This window comes from Sebastes fasciatus, chromosome 11 (genome assembly GCF_043250625.1).
Source record: "Sebastes fasciatus isolate fSebFas1 chromosome 11, fSebFas1.pri, whole genome shotgun sequence".
NCBI classification, from domain to species: Eukaryota; Metazoa; Chordata; class Actinopteri; order Perciformes; family Sebastidae; genus Sebastes; species Sebastes fasciatus.
The window spans coordinates 35,108,091-35,123,285 of record NC_133805.1 but is presented as its reverse complement, the minus strand read 5'-3'; the positions used below and the strand labels follow the sequence as shown (position 1 = coordinate 35,123,285).

Sequence of the window (15,195 nt, the reverse complement as noted above, 5' to 3'; positions counted from 1 at the left end):
CCCGCTACATTTATGCGCGTACAAAGTTACAAATAGTCCCTTTAAAATTGATTTTTGTAGAAAATGTTATGCAACATGCACATGATTACGATAATGTCATAAAATATGCAAAGTAGAATGGCTTAACTTAACTTAACAAGCTATTCCACTGGTAAAAAAAAAAGGTATTCTATGTTAAAATAAATAGTTGGTAACGGTGGTTGCTTAATTCTTGAAAAGACCCCAAATATAGAAAAACCTAATGAATCCATTGGTACCAACCATGTCATACTAGCTTTTCATGAAGGAGGTTAAATAACGTACTGTACTGTACTGTGTGCTGTAATATGATGATACATGTTGCGTACTGTTTGTGTTTCTTCTCCTCAGGTGGTGAGCCACTCCTCTCGGATTGCAGTCCACTACTTCAAAGGGTGGTTCCTCATCGACATGGTGGCGGCCATTCCCTTTGACCTCCTCATCTACCGCTCAGGAGAGGAGGTGGTTAGGGGTGGTGTAGAGGGAGAGGTAGGGAGGAGGGAGGGAAAGAAGAAGATAGATGAGGGTGGGATGAGAAATGGAGGTTTAGGTAAAAAGGGAGACGGTAGGGAGGAAAGACTGTTGGGACTGCAGAGAAACAGGGAGGAAGAGAGAAAGAGGAGAAAGAAAAAGAACATCTGGAGACTCCAATAACAGTCCTTATTTATGTGATATTGCTTTTTATCATTTGTTCACTCACATTACATTTTGTATCCAGTCACATAGTCACACAGCCGCTCTCTGTCTCCTCCTCCTAACAGACCACCACACTGATTGGCTTACTGAAGACGGCTCGGTTACTGCGATTGGTTCGCGTAGCCAGGAAGTTGGACCGTTACTCAGAGTACGGTGCAGCTGTCCTCTTCCTCCTCATGTGCACCTTCGCCCTCATCGCCCACTGGCTGGCCTGCATCTGGTACACTACTCTACTTTACTTTACTTCAGTATTTTTACCTCACACTCAAACTTGAACGCAAGTGGTTACGAAGCCTATGTAGATAAGGGATAAATGTAAAAACATGTAACACTATTACTAATAATGAAGTTAAGCAGATACACAACACTGATATGCAGAAGAATATACAAAAAAAATCTCTTATAACTCCTGAAGCAGACTAATTATATGCACACTTTTTCTAGTATTGATAGTTTAACAGACTCAGTAGAGAACAATTCAATAGGATGGGAGAGATTTAGAAAATTTTGACTTGCATATATGAAATTTTCCCGATAAAATTAGTAAGTCACCATTCAATTGTATTTTCTAGCTTTTTTTTTCATAATATAAAATAACTTATATGATTTGTTAGATTTGCGGTTTTCTCCGGAATGCTGTTTAAATATTAGAACTCATGAAATAAATAATTTGTTGTGTCTTCTTCATCATAACAGAAATCTCATTGACACATCTACAAATCTCAAATCGTCACGTGTTGGATTTTTCCCGGAAAAACGGGCCTGGGTTTTTCACATTAAACGCAGTCAATAGGCTAATAGAGGAAACCCAGAAAGACACGGAAGTACTGATTTTTTTAGGTTAGGTTACAACCGGTTCACACATTGCCAATAAAAAACGATTTATATGTGTAAAAAGTTACATACAGTCTATTTAAAGTGTCCTTTCACCAGCTGTAGAATTCCACTAGGCATAGCATTTATTATAGCTTGACATTTTTTGAATGTAATGGGAAACGTTTTAGATCCAAGAAATTCCTTACAACTACCAATTTTAGCAAATTTGATTTATTCGCTCTGGTGATGTACTCATTATTGCGTGTAATAGTTTTGTGGGGAAATAAATTGTGGAGAAGTAACTATTGATAACTTAAGAATCCGTTGATGACATTTTTGTGGTAATTGTGCTGCATCATAGTTACATACAGTAATAACATAAATTGTTGGTCTCCCATTTTCTAAAAAACACTTTGTGTTGAAATACCAAAAGAATTCTGGAGCTTTCAAAGTGTGTATAGAAGGAGCATTTTACGTGTCTTCTCACCCCAGGTACGCCATAGGTAACGTGGAGCGGTCGACCTCGGCTGGGATTGGCTGGTTGGACAATCTGGGTGAGCAGCTCGGGACGCCGTACAATGACTCCGTCATCGGGTCGGGTCCTTCCATTAGAGATAAATATGTCACAGCTCTGTACTTCACCTTCAGTAGTCTGACCAGCGTCGGCTTCGGCAACGTCTCCCCAAACACCAACTCTGAGAAGATCTTCTCCATCTGCGTTATGCTTGTTGGCGGTGAGTTCTACAAAAAAAATACTTTTTAGCCACATCAGGAAATCTAGTGAAGCTAAAGTAACAGCAGTTTGGTTTTCATCTTACCATAGTTTAGTTAGTTTAGACGGTTGGACTATTCCAATATCCTCCACACTGGTCTACCTAAAGAGTCAAATCCAAAATCCAATCCAAGAACCTTTGGGTCTTCTGGTTCTTCTTCTTCTTATCTAAAGTTGGTGAAGCAGTTTTTGTTTTTTGTGGTCCCAGCTGCTGCAAAAACGTTCAAAATTGTATTAGATGGGCTCCAACATTTACATTTAGGGTTTTTCCATTAGCCCGGTCCACTTTAACCACACCACGCCATGTCAAGCCTCACAGCAGGGGGTAGCCGCACCAAGCCGTGCTGCTTTGGACTTTAGTTTAAATCCTGTGTTCCTGTTTACTACTTTCCAACCCGATCTCATGCCGCCGGTCACGAGTATGCATTTGAGCCTTCTTGCGTGTCATTTAGTACGCTACGCAAGTGTCTGCAGTTAGGTTTATGCAAGAAAACTAACTTAGGTTGAGGTAACAAAACCACTTCGTTAGGGTAAGGGAAAACATCATGGTTGGGCTTAAAATAAGTAAGAAAACTAAGTAAAACATGTACGGAAACAACGTAACACAAATATAGAAAACACGTCACAAACGTCGATAAAAAAATGTGACATTCGCCACGAGACAAACGTCACCAACAAAACAAAACAACAATCTCGAACACGGGTCTGCTGGTTAAAAGTCCTGTGTTTGTTTGACCCATCAACCTCCACATCCGCCCACCAGCAGTAGTCTTTTTAGCTTTTTATACTATGTCATTAACTCTTACCATAGCATTTATACGGGAATGCCTTTACATTGCAGCCAGTACAGGGTACTTGGCGTACAAATGACACTCAGAAATCAAGAAAGGCGTACTTATTGCACCCTAAACGCCTTGCGCATTATCGTGGCACTTATATGCCTTTTTGTGCGAACGGGCTGGTACTTTTACATGTCAGCCTAATTTTACTGTTTACTCAGCACTTTCAGCTGTATTGGAGCTGTGTGAAGTTTCTGTTGTCGCTGATTGACATTAAAAGGTTGAGATTAGCATTACCATTGCTACCATCATTTACAATTGTCCATCATTCATTAATGTTGATGGAATCCATGCCAGCATGCTTTGTATCGTGTAATTCCTTTATTATTTTATGGTTGGTTTCTTGTTCTCAGTGCCCTAATGAACTAGACAAGCAACTATTAAACTCCTTGTTTGAGTAATAGATAAATGATACGAGGTCTCTGTTTGGGTTTCCTCTCTAGCTCTGATGTATGCCAGTATTTTCGGTAACGTGTCAGCCATTATCCAGCGGCTCTACTCTGGTACGGCACGTTACCACGCCCAGATGATGAGAGTTCGAGAGTTCATCCGCTTCCACCAGATCCCCAACCCTTTGAGACAGCGGCTGGAAGAGTACTTCCAACACGCATGGTCATACACTAATGGGATAGATATGAACGCTGTGAGTATGGGAGACTTTCAGGTGATCTCACGCTTTCTCTGTCAGCCATATTGGAAGTCCTCAGCTCAGCTAACTCTACAGAATAGGCATGGTTTCCTATTGTCTGTGTTGTGTATGACTGGTTCTTTTCCCCATAAATCTAGTGTGTGCTCAGACAGTGTCGGCTTGTTGGCTAGCTAAATCTGTTCAGCTAACATTCTGATTTCATGCTGATGTAAATACGACTGTAAGATTACTTCATTAAGGGATCATGTTTACAGTTTGCGTATTAATCCAAGGTTGTCCTCTCTTTGTGTCCCCCGTCCCTGCTGCTCCACCAGGTTTTAAAAGGTTTCCCAGATTGTCTCCAGGCAGATATTTGTCTCCACCTCAACAGGTCACTGCTGCAAAACTTTAAGGCTTTTAAAGGTACAGTAATACTATATTACTATACTATTACACATGAAAAGTGGATCTTTTACGAGCTAAATTAGATATCACACATTCAGAGTGGTGCAAAGTAAGTACATTTACTCAAGTACTGTAATACAAGTTTGAAGTTTTTTTAACTTAAGTAATTCCATTTTACTTAAAGTAGTTCACTTAACAGAGTAGTTAACGCTATGCCTCACTTATCAAATACTATTATGTTTAATAACCTTAGAAACTCATTGTCTGTTAGTATCACTAACTTCCTGTAACACAGCAGAGTAAATTTAAACATTGTTTAAACTTAAACATGTAAACCAAATCAGTAAATAGTAAACCTTTTCTGAGACATTAGAAACTACTTGTCGTTCCCTCCACAAAAAATTACAGTTTGACCTTGCAATGTGTTTAATATCAGCTTCCAAAATACTTTCAGTTTAGCCATTAAGTTATAGGAAATACAGCTCACCTTCACAGCGCCTACACAACACGCAGGAGAAATGGGACCACAGGCCCGGTGGGCCTGGGAGCAGGGGAGAGGCGGAATAGGAAACCTCAGACGGAAGAGATTGGCGACGTAGGCGGGGCCGCCTGTCAGTGGCAAAAACACACACTTTTGCTCCAAATGATTTCATTACATCCTGTTTATTCGGCCGCAGCGTTCTCCCTCAACACTGGACCAATTTCAGAAATTGTTGTCTCCATTAGTCACTTAAACACAAAAACATGGGAACATACAGGTTCCAGGTTGAAAAATGCCAAAGTCACCCTTTAAAGCATCAGTAGGTAGACTTTTTTCTGGGCATCATTGGGCAAAAATTCCATGATAACCTTTTAGCATATTGTAATTCAAGTGTTCTGAGAGAAAACTAGCCTCATGGCTCTGTTTACAGGCTTTAAAAAATCTAGCCCGTGACGGGAGACTTTGGCCAATCACAGGTTGTGATCTCAACATGGTCGCAAACTTTCTCATTTTACAGCTAAACTGTGCACTACAAGATGTTTCTGAAAACATTTGAGGAGAGAAATAGGCATTACAGTTACAGAATATTGATTCATATTTGATCAGCGCTGCCTAGTTTGACTGTTTGGTCTGACTTCGACAGCCGGCTCATAGACGGCAGCTGGACGGCAGACTCCAGCACAGCTCTGACTGGTTGTTTTCCTCCAGTTTGTGAAATCCTGCAGATTAGGAGCACCGGAGGACACAGAGGCGCATGATTTTTTTTAGATTACCTCTCTCATGCACTATACTGTCAGGATATAGTGACCGTTTTATAAAAGTAACTATTTTTAATCATATTTGCTCCGTTTCTACCCACTGCAGCTTTAAGTAAAAGATCAGGGGCAGAGTTCATCTTCCACCACTGGTCAAATATGTATAGAAACCTAGTTAAAGAAAAGATCAAGAAGAAACAAATGTTCTTGTAGCACTAGACCAACACGTTGTGTTTGTTATGGTGTCTATAGGTTCCACTAAGGGCTGTCTGAGGGCCCTAGCCATGAGGTTTAAGACCACCCACGCTCCTCCTGGTGACACCCTAGTCCATGCTGGAGACCTGATATCAGCTCTGTACTTCATCTCGAGGGGATCCATAGAGATCCTCAAAGGAGACGTTGTGATAGCTATACTGGGTAGGTGCATGCAGGAGGCTCAGGTATACTGTATATGCTAGTGGCTCCATCAAGTGGCCACAGGAAGAGTCTGTAATGTCTCTTACATGAATAATGAATGCACACATCAAGATTCCTATTTGTTCATATACCCTGACTCGTGTTTTTCTCCTCCAGGGAAGAATGATATCTTTGGGGAGCCCATCAATCTGTATGCTCTGCCAGGAAAATCCAACGCTGATGTCAGAGCTCTGACCTACTGTGATCTGCACAAGATACACAGGGAGGACATGTTGGAGGTATCACGTGTTTTTTTACGTTTTCCCGCTTAAAACCATCCAGTTTCTGAGGACTAAGTGAATGAATGGCTGATAACTGAGCAGGTGTTTGTCGGTCCATGTGATAAACACAGTATCACTAACATCAGTGTATTCACAGAGTCCTTTTCTCTAAACATGGATCAGTTTTTGTTTTTTTATGTTATGTTGGCAGTGCTGATTTCCCCTTATTTGTGTTTGCAGGTTCTGGGAATGTATCCTGAATTTTGTGAATATTTCTGGTCCAACTTGGAGATCACCTTCAATCTCAGAGACGTATGTTACTCTACAGCTCCTCTATTTATTGAAACCAAGTGGAAATTATGACTACGCTGGAGATGTCTTGAATTTGACGCGTAATAATTTAGAAGGAGACATCTGGCATTCACATGTCAGATATATATATTTTGCCGTGTGTGGGGGGCCGTTTCAGTCTGAACATTTTGAACGTGTGTTTAATGAAATTGAATGGAAATATCACAAATACTCTGTCAAGCTGTACAGCCATAGTGGACCACTATCTAACATGGATTGTTTGACATACAAAATGTTGAATGAAATGTTGAACTTGATTCTTTTCTCTCCCTTCCTTGTCTGCAGGCGAATAATGAAGCTGTAGGTTTTCCGAGTGGAGAAGACTCCGACTGTGACGGGTTCAGCAGATCTCAGAGGAAAGACAAACGCTCCTCCACTCACACAGGTACTGTAGCACTTCACAAAAATACACACAGCTTGTGAGGACAGATAGAAACTGCAGAGATGCACTGCAGTCAAGGTGGATCAGATCAGACATCATCACTCCCACTCCGTGACGGATGTGAATTCCGTTTGTAGTCACACTCGTAGCTGAATGAAGCAGACTTCTTTAAGGAGTGGAGTATAAATACAGCTGCAAGTTTTGGGATGAACTTCCCTCTCTCCAACAGAAACTGACATAACGTTTCGTAACCGTGGTTTCGTATCAAGCGGAGGGGATGTGCAAAGGTTCACAGTATTAAGAATAAAAAGAAGAGTTTGCATGTTCTCTCCGTGTCAGCGTGGGTTTTCTCCGGGTTCACCTGTTTCCTCCCACAGTCCAAAGACATGCAGATCGGGTTCATTAGGTGTGAATGTGAGTGTGAGTGGTTACTGTCTCTATGTGTCAGCCCTGTGGTGACCTGTCCAGGATGTACCCTGCCTTCGCCCAATGTCAGCTGGGATCGGCTGGGAAGTGGTTACAGATGATGGATGGATGTTTATGAGCTGCTTAATTTTTGCAACATCTGTAAATATACAACATTTTACAATCAGATATACACGTCTACCGTTTTCTAGACTAGACATTTGATTCTAAATACAATGTAACCTTTAAGTTGTTAACGTCTGTATGGCCATATTAACGGTACTGTTTGTAACTTCTTACACGTATAAATCATTGTGGGTTGGTGTCCCATGCGTTCTCACGTGTGGCTACGCTGTTCAGACTCAGACTCCAACACAAACTACACGGAAGCACCAAAACCGCAAAGTTATATCTAGTGAAGCCCGTCTGTTAAACAGTGTTGACTCTTCCTGCTTCGGCCCCCCGACCGCGGTCAGAAGACACAGGGGAGACCGTAGCTTTGGTCTACAGGGCCGGAGTCTCTGCTGTACTCTGCTCCTCTGCTCCTCTGCCTGCCTTCACTCACACACCTCGTTCTCACTCGCTCTCTCGCTCCACCTCTCACGTGCATGCGCGCACACTACACAAAGAGTTAGTACTGTAGCTCTGAGAATATCTAGTGACGTTTGTGCAGAAATAACTGCTGCAGCTCCTCCAGACCAACAGAGGTTTCCCGTGTCTTGTTTCCTGAAGTGACGGGGCTCCGGAGCGAGTAACATTATCGTCCCCGACTGGGACTGCGGTGTCTCCCCTGTTCCTTCTGACCACGGTCAGGAGGCTGAAGCAGGAAAACACAGTATCAGCATTGTTTCATGGAGATTGTTAACAAGCAATTTCTGATAACAAACAATTTCTTATTCTTACATAGAGTCCCTTTAAATGTCTATCTTAGTTTGAGCAGTTTACGTTTGTAACGGTATTTGCACGGAACTTACATTTGTACGGAGCGTGTTCCATGAGAAACACAAAACGTAGTTGCAAGTCGGCATCGACGCAGGCTCGCTGTTGGAGGGTTTTATAACCCATTTCCACTCACAGAAGTGGGTAGTGAGAGGGTGTGTGTGTGTGTGTGTGTGTGTGTGTTCGTGTTCATTTTTTCTCTCTCACTTAAACCAAAATGATTCCTCAGCATTATCTAACAACAGCATGTTCAATGTGGTTCTGACATCACTAACCTGAAACACAGGAAAGAAATGATGAGACAAGGAGACATGTCTTCCTTTGCTGAATTCTCTGCTGCTATGAGGGCAAATCACAGCCTCACGCTGCCACCTACTGTTGAGAAAGTGCTACAGCGAGTGCACTAACTTGGTCCAAACACCAGATCACTCATACAGAAAGTAAAGAAAGTCTTTCCAAAAAGAAAAGAAATACATCACATTAAAACCAAACGGTTACATTCACACACAAATGCGATAACACATTAGTGGGAGGGCATCACACCAACTCACAGTGGCTGTTTGTTTGTATCTGTCAGGTGACACCGTGTCAGCGGGGAGACAGAGAGCTGCCTACACATGTAGAAGAAGACACAGTAACTGGGAGCAGCGTACCGGCCACAACAGAGACCATCATAAACATACACTGTAAGACCTGCAGCTTTGTTCCCCACCAATAAAACATACGGGTGTTTCTGCAACTACGGTCACTTTGGACTCTCCCAAATAAAAAATAAAAAATCAACCTTTATGAATTTGAATTTGAACCATCAGTGTACATGTTGCGCTTAATGACAGATATTGCAATTCTAATGTCTAATGTCCTTACCAAGGAAATTATATGTTTTGCTAATATTGCAGATAAACGGCAGCTATAGCAAGGTCTGCTATGTTAGCTTTGACTCGTAGCATCTAATAGACATGAATTCAACAGTAATATTAAGTTCTTTTTTAAATGTAATTCAAGCTGTATGGTATAAGGACACACAATAAATACGTGGGCGGCCCAACCTGCTGACTTCTGTTTCCATGGAAACTAGATCTGTTTGGCTTTGAATAAAACTTTTACAATGGTATTTGTTCAGTGTCGCGGTAAGGACTCAGTATAATGTGGGACAGCCGCATTTAGATAAAAAAATCATATAAATGATTTGTAAACAAATAAATAATTTGAATATGGTGTAAAGTAATATGTATATGAAACAATTCCATTTGAAATGATGTCATATTATAATTGAATTAGCTCATTTGAACATATCTCAACATTGAGACCACAGTTGTGGGACATAAAATGCTCCATAAATTTGATCAAATCACATTATTTAGTAATTCATTTTTTATGTCAAGATGGGTAATAACACTGTATATATTTATCAAGCACTACAAATGTTAACATAAATCCAAAATTTCATTGCTGGGACTTAAAAATAGTTACAGAAACACCCATCATTCCTCCCCATGGGAAGCCCTGAACTCATTGTTTCTGTAGATACGGCCCCGTGTTCTCCAGTGATGATGAAGAGGAGGGTTCAGAGGTGACCGGCCCCGCTCACACCTCCATCATTCGTGCTGCTGACAGAAACACTACGAGGTGCCCTGACACTGACAGGAGAGAGAAGACCCGTAACCCTTTAACAGGCAAGTGTAAAGATACATTCAAGGCACGTGGGATAATAAAAAAAAACTGTGTATAGTGGTGGCAGCTCCGCTTGGCTCCGTGTGTGTCTCACTGTGTATCTGTGTGTGGACCAGATGCAATCTCAGGAGTGTCCAACATCTTTACGTTCTGGGGCTCAGAGAGTCAAGAGGAACAGAGATACCAGGAGGTGCCCTGCTCCCACAGCCTCCCCTCACCTCCTCCTCCTCAGCCTCCCCCCCAGCAGCTCGTTGACCTGCCCTCCTCCTCCTCCTCCTCCCACCGTCCCTCCAGCCCTCCTCCTCCTCCTGCTCCTGCTCCAACCGTCATCTCTCGGAGGCAGAAGGTGGAGTTAGAGAAGAGACTGGAGGCGCTGCAGCGACAGATAACCAGGTTGGTCACAACAGGGCTTCATCAGGGTCTTCATCAGTAGTGGTGATAACTTTACATGTATGTCACATTTCAAGTCAAATACCACAACACCAGCAAAACAGTTGTAACAGCTTAAACTCTGAGTGCAAAGAGGGGTGCACTTCACATCTACATATAAACAGTGCCTAGCTATCTGCTATATATATTTTATCCATCTATCTATCTATCTATATAATTTATATTTATGTATTGATGAGCTCAGGAGCTCGGCAGTCTTATGGCCTGTGGTATGAAGCTGTTCCTGAGCCTGCTGGTGTGGAACTGGATGCTGAAAATAAGTCTGAGACTGATTAAACACCGTAGCATCCCACCAGTTTAAAAGCAAAAACGGAAGAAATGGACATGAACTGGTTCATTTTTTTATGACGGTGAACTTAGTTCAAAATTAAGAATTGTAAACTAAGAATGTGAACTAGTTCATTTAAAGGGACTGCTTGTAAGAATCCGAAATGTCTTGTTAACAGCGACACCTGTGGCCGTTAAGTCACAAAAAGTCAGCGTCGGGCTCGCGCTTGTGCTCGCTCTACATAGACATGAATGAGCATCGCTCAAAACAGTGAGGCGACACACGTCAGCTCAAACCACAATATCACTCTATATTTCACCTGCTTGGCAGTAATGTTAGCTGACCAGACGAAGGTCTCTCCATGAATCAATGCTGATCCTAGTGTTGGCTTTTCCAGCTTCAGCCTCCCAACCGCGGTCGGAGGGAGACACCGGCACCCGGTCGGAGACGATAATGTCTCCGACCTCAGCTAGCTGAGTGACGGCAAGCAGGCAGAGGAGCAGGAGCAGAATACAGCAGAGACTCCGGCCCTGGAGACCAAAGCTACGGTCTCCTCCGCGTCCTCCGACCGCGGCCAACACTGTTTAACAGACGGGCTTCACTAGATACAACTTTGCGGTTTTGGTGCTTCCGTGTAGTTTGTGTTGGACTCTTGTCTGAACAGCGTAGCCACACGCGAGCGCGCATGGGACACCGACCCGGTAGATTTATACGTGTAAGAAGTTACAAACAGTCCCTTTAAATCTGTGTGAACTCTGAACTGTGAACTAGCTCTTGTGAAGTGTGATGTATCTGCAGCAGATAACAATCATGCAGCAGCTTGGTTGTAGAACTGACTGGTTAGCAGCTAGCTGGTTTTTCATGCTGGGCTGCTGCACTGTCGCAGACGTATAGTATAGTCAGGTAAATCTCAATACTGCTGTGTGTGTGTGTCTGTGTTTTCCAGGTTGGAGTCTCATATGTCAGCAGACATCGGGACCATCTTGCAGCTGCTGCAGAGGCAGATGCCAATGATCCCACCTTCCTACAGCACCCTGACATCAACACCTGACGCACCCTCCTCCCCCATCCTGTCCCCCACTGCTGCCTCCCCCACAGACCAGTCACCAGCCGCCGACCCCCAGCAGCAACATCAAGTCCTTCAACAGCTTGAACCAGAATCAAACCCTCTTGATTTTGTCCCCCATCTTACTGCCTCCCCCCCTCTTATCCACACCTCACCCCTTCACACTTCATATCAGACACTGTTTTCTTCCCCAAACTTTCCCCACGACACCTCCACCTCTCCACCCCTTCCTCCAACTTCCACCCAGTCTTCCTCCTCTGTCCTCACTCAGACAGGAAGTCAGCGTGTGTCTCATTCACCCTCACCCCTCGCCGCCTTAAACCCCCGGCTCCCAGGGAGGCTTGATCCACCAGTCCTTCCTGTCCGGACACAGAGCTTAGCCTCTGTCTCACAGGTACTGTAAACCTTTCAGTAGCACAGTCTCTTAATGTTCAGAAGAGGATCGGATATATCGTCAAAAAATGTTCAGTTCAGTCTCAGAATTCTGACTTCATATCTGAAGTATTGTTTTTCCTCAGAATTCAGACTTTTCTTGACATTTTTTGCAAGGTTCATGTTCACTGATCTCACAGTAATGAGTGGAATGACCATGACTTTTTAACAACACATTATATGTGGGGCAACGTGGGAAAAATGTCAAAGCAACCTTCACAGACACACAGGCTTCTGTAGATTCCGAAACGTACTGTATATCCTTACTGTATGTCTCTCCATAGCAGGATGTGGACACACATTGTGAGGAGCAGTCCTCCAAACTCAGTCCATCTGTCGACAGCCAACACCTCCTCCAGCCAACGCCTCCACAAGACAGTCCCTGTCCTCCCACCGTCGGTCAGTCAGAGCTTCACCTCCAGAGTGGAATCAACCGAGCAAAAGAGGACCTGCTGAGCCACTCGCCTGCTCAACCCAGCACAGAAGCAGCATCTAACCAATCGGAGTCGCGCGGGAGCCGGCGGCGCCTGTCGATGTCGGGAGGGCCGGCGTCATCGCTGGACAGCAGCTAGCTGACTCAGAACCGCAGTTCAAACCCAGGTAGTTAGCGGAGGTTTGGCGTGTCACCACACTGCAGAGAGTCCGCTCTGAGCTTTGTGAACAAGCTTTTGCAGGATGATTTACTGTCATCGGTCAACATAATCATATCTAGATCACAATAAATGATCAAAAGTTTGTGGATCAAACCCACATTTTGGAACCCTTGCCCTTTGTTTAGGCTCCTAGAGTTAGTTTGAGATAGTACTCCTTTTAGCTCTGGTTTAGTCTCCACTAGATCCTAAGGGTAAAGCCTATCAGCATTATACAAACGTAGCTACGAGAGAGGAAGATGAATGTTCTTCACAGCGGTTGAACTTTTTCTATTCATGCCTCTTTAAGGACTGTTTTGTGAATAGGACATTTTGACCACAGAAGCAGTGTGAAGTCATTTATTTCTCTTCATTTTCTTTCTGTGTGACATTATTCTTCAAAGCTGGCTGCTATTTCTTAACCTTTATTTAACCAGAAACGTTTCATTGAGAGCAGTGCTCTCTTTTTCAGGAAGGTCCTGCTCACATGTTGACAGCTGAAGCTGCCCACCTGGTACAACCACAGTCTAACCTGTCGGTCAGTGAGCAGCTCCACTGGAGCACCTGGGGGGTTAAAGGTTAAAGGCACTACTCAGTGGTGGTAATGAGAGCGCTGTTCTTTCACCTTCCCACCTTGATTAAATAATCAACCCTGCCATTGCTGGGGATCGGACCAAGAACCTCTCAATCTAGAAAAGTTGTATCTCATACTCGCAGGGCTCATAAAAAGTCTCATTCAGCAAGACAGTATGCACGAACTACAAGGTGCAGTGCACATAGGGACTTTGCAGTTGTGTCACAAATCTCCAGGCAGGCATGTGTGGCCAACTCTGTCTCTAACAAAATTACATCTCCATGCAACTAATGGGCATTTTCAATATTTTTTCCCAGATTACGGTCACAGTTTTAAACAGTTTTGGTTTCACACATGGCACGTCCAGCGGTCTCCTGGGTGAAAGTCCTGTGTTTGTTTGACCCACTCCGGACCTCCTCCCTACGCGGACTGTTATTATTATAAAGTTGTGATACTTCAAACAAATGTAATCCGGGAGAAAATATGCTTCCCTTGAAACGTAATTCACAATGCAGTTTCGTTCGTATGGGAACATAGTTTTTTGGGGGAACAGGCTGGTGTGGAGGTGTAGGGTAGAATACATGTGTAATATAATTAATGAAGTTAGAAAATAGGCAATTCCAAACACTGTAGCGATGATGTAGATCCATTGAGTAATGTTATTAGTAAGTTTGCATTAATGTGGTTAATTTGTCATCTAATTTCTGTAACTATGGCACAGTCATGTTTTTAGTCCCTCTGTCTAGTATATTTCATCACACGGTATAAATAATGAACACCTGCTCAGTTAACCTAAGAGGCATTTCAGAACAGAGGCTAAAAAGCTGGGCACACTGTGAAACAGATGCTGTACGTAGTCTGTTGTAGGTTGTCTGCCTGGAGTGAATCGAATAGTAATAGCAAAAAGATTTTAGAAGCAAAGAGATGAAACTGGTGCTTTTTTCAGCCGCTAGATGGCGCTGTGGTAGCGCTGCCGCCATTTTGGACTGAAAACACCAATGAGTCTGTGTCCATGGATGTATAAAGAGACGTCTGTAAATCAGAGGATACTTTTTTTTTTAGGTAAATCAACTCACCAGTAGGAACATTTAAATATCCCTTATTTAAATCTTTATGTCCTAAAAGTAGTAAAATGAACTAACACATGAATCCAGAGTTATTTTCCTCGGCATAATGAACGTGCATCAGACCCACGGGACTGCACCGCCCTGCACGCTCATATGACATATCCGGTTCTGCCAGCTTCCTGCTAGCTGTATGTGGCTGTAATAATGGATATATTGGCTGTAATTCATCACTTTTATTATCTTCTAATACACCCATGGGCTGTATGCTGTAAGCCTTTACCGTGGTGGATGTATTAACGTCTCTGTTCCTAAACAACCGGCTATCGGCCAGTAGCTAGTAGTGCTAGTAGCTAGTAGTGCTAGTAGCATGACATCAACAGAATTTAATGGAGTTGTAGGCTACTTACTAACACACAAGGCAAAAGTACAGGATACAACCTCTTCTACATTCATGGTCTGTGGTCTACTGGACCCTCTTCTACATCCATGGTCTGTGGTCTACTGGACCCTCTTCTACATCCATGGTCTGTGGTCTATTGGATCCTCTTCTACATCCATGGTCTGTGGTCTACTGGACCCTCTTCTACATCCATGGTCTGTGGTCTACTGGACCCTCTTCTACATCCATGGTCTGTGGTCTATTGGATCCTCTTCTACATCCATGGTCTGTGGTCTACTGGACCCTCTTCTACATCCATGGTCTGTGGTCTACTGGACCCTCTTCTACATCCATGGTCTGTGGTCTACTGGACCCTCTTCTACATCCATGGTCTGTGGTCTACTGGACCCTCTTCTACATCCATGGTCTGTGGTCTATTGGATCCTCTTCTACATCCATGGTCTGTGGTCTACTGGACCCTCTTCTACATCC

General features: G+C 43.3%; 2 protein-coding genes across 2 annotated transcripts in view; both read left to right on the top strand.

Annotated features, from left to right (window-relative positions):
• LOC141777788 (voltage-gated inwardly rectifying potassium channel KCNH6-like) overlaps positions 1-9,960 on the top strand; it is a 57,117-nt gene extending 47,157 nt beyond the window's left edge. Inside the window, exons 10-20 of the mRNA XM_074652343.1 lie at positions 370-480; positions 780-934; positions 2,023-2,264; positions 3,585-3,784; positions 4,105-4,192; positions 5,663-5,827; positions 5,984-6,105; positions 6,328-6,399; positions 6,724-6,823; positions 8,742-8,850; positions 9,692-9,960. Coding sequence (XP_074508444.1) covers positions 370-480; positions 780-934; positions 2,023-2,264; positions 3,585-3,784; positions 4,105-4,192; positions 5,663-5,827; positions 5,984-6,105; positions 6,328-6,399; positions 6,724-6,823; positions 8,742-8,850; positions 9,692-9,896 — 1,569 coding nt within the window. The 3' untranslated portion in view covers positions 9,897-9,960. The remainder of the gene's footprint in view (positions 1-369; positions 481-779; positions 935-2,022; positions 2,265-3,584; positions 3,785-4,104; positions 4,193-5,662; positions 5,828-5,983; positions 6,106-6,327; positions 6,400-6,723; positions 6,824-8,741; positions 8,851-9,691) is intronic.
• On the top strand, positions 9,945-14,770 carry LOC141777278 (uncharacterized; the record flags this gene model as incomplete). Its single annotated transcript, XM_074651402.1, has 3 exons — positions 9,945-10,231; positions 11,503-12,016; positions 12,342-14,770. Coding segments are annotated over 3 exons (1,086 nt in total), but the record flags the coding sequence as incomplete, so codon positions are not given.
• Between the last annotated feature and the right edge of the window lie 425 nt (positions 14,771-15,195).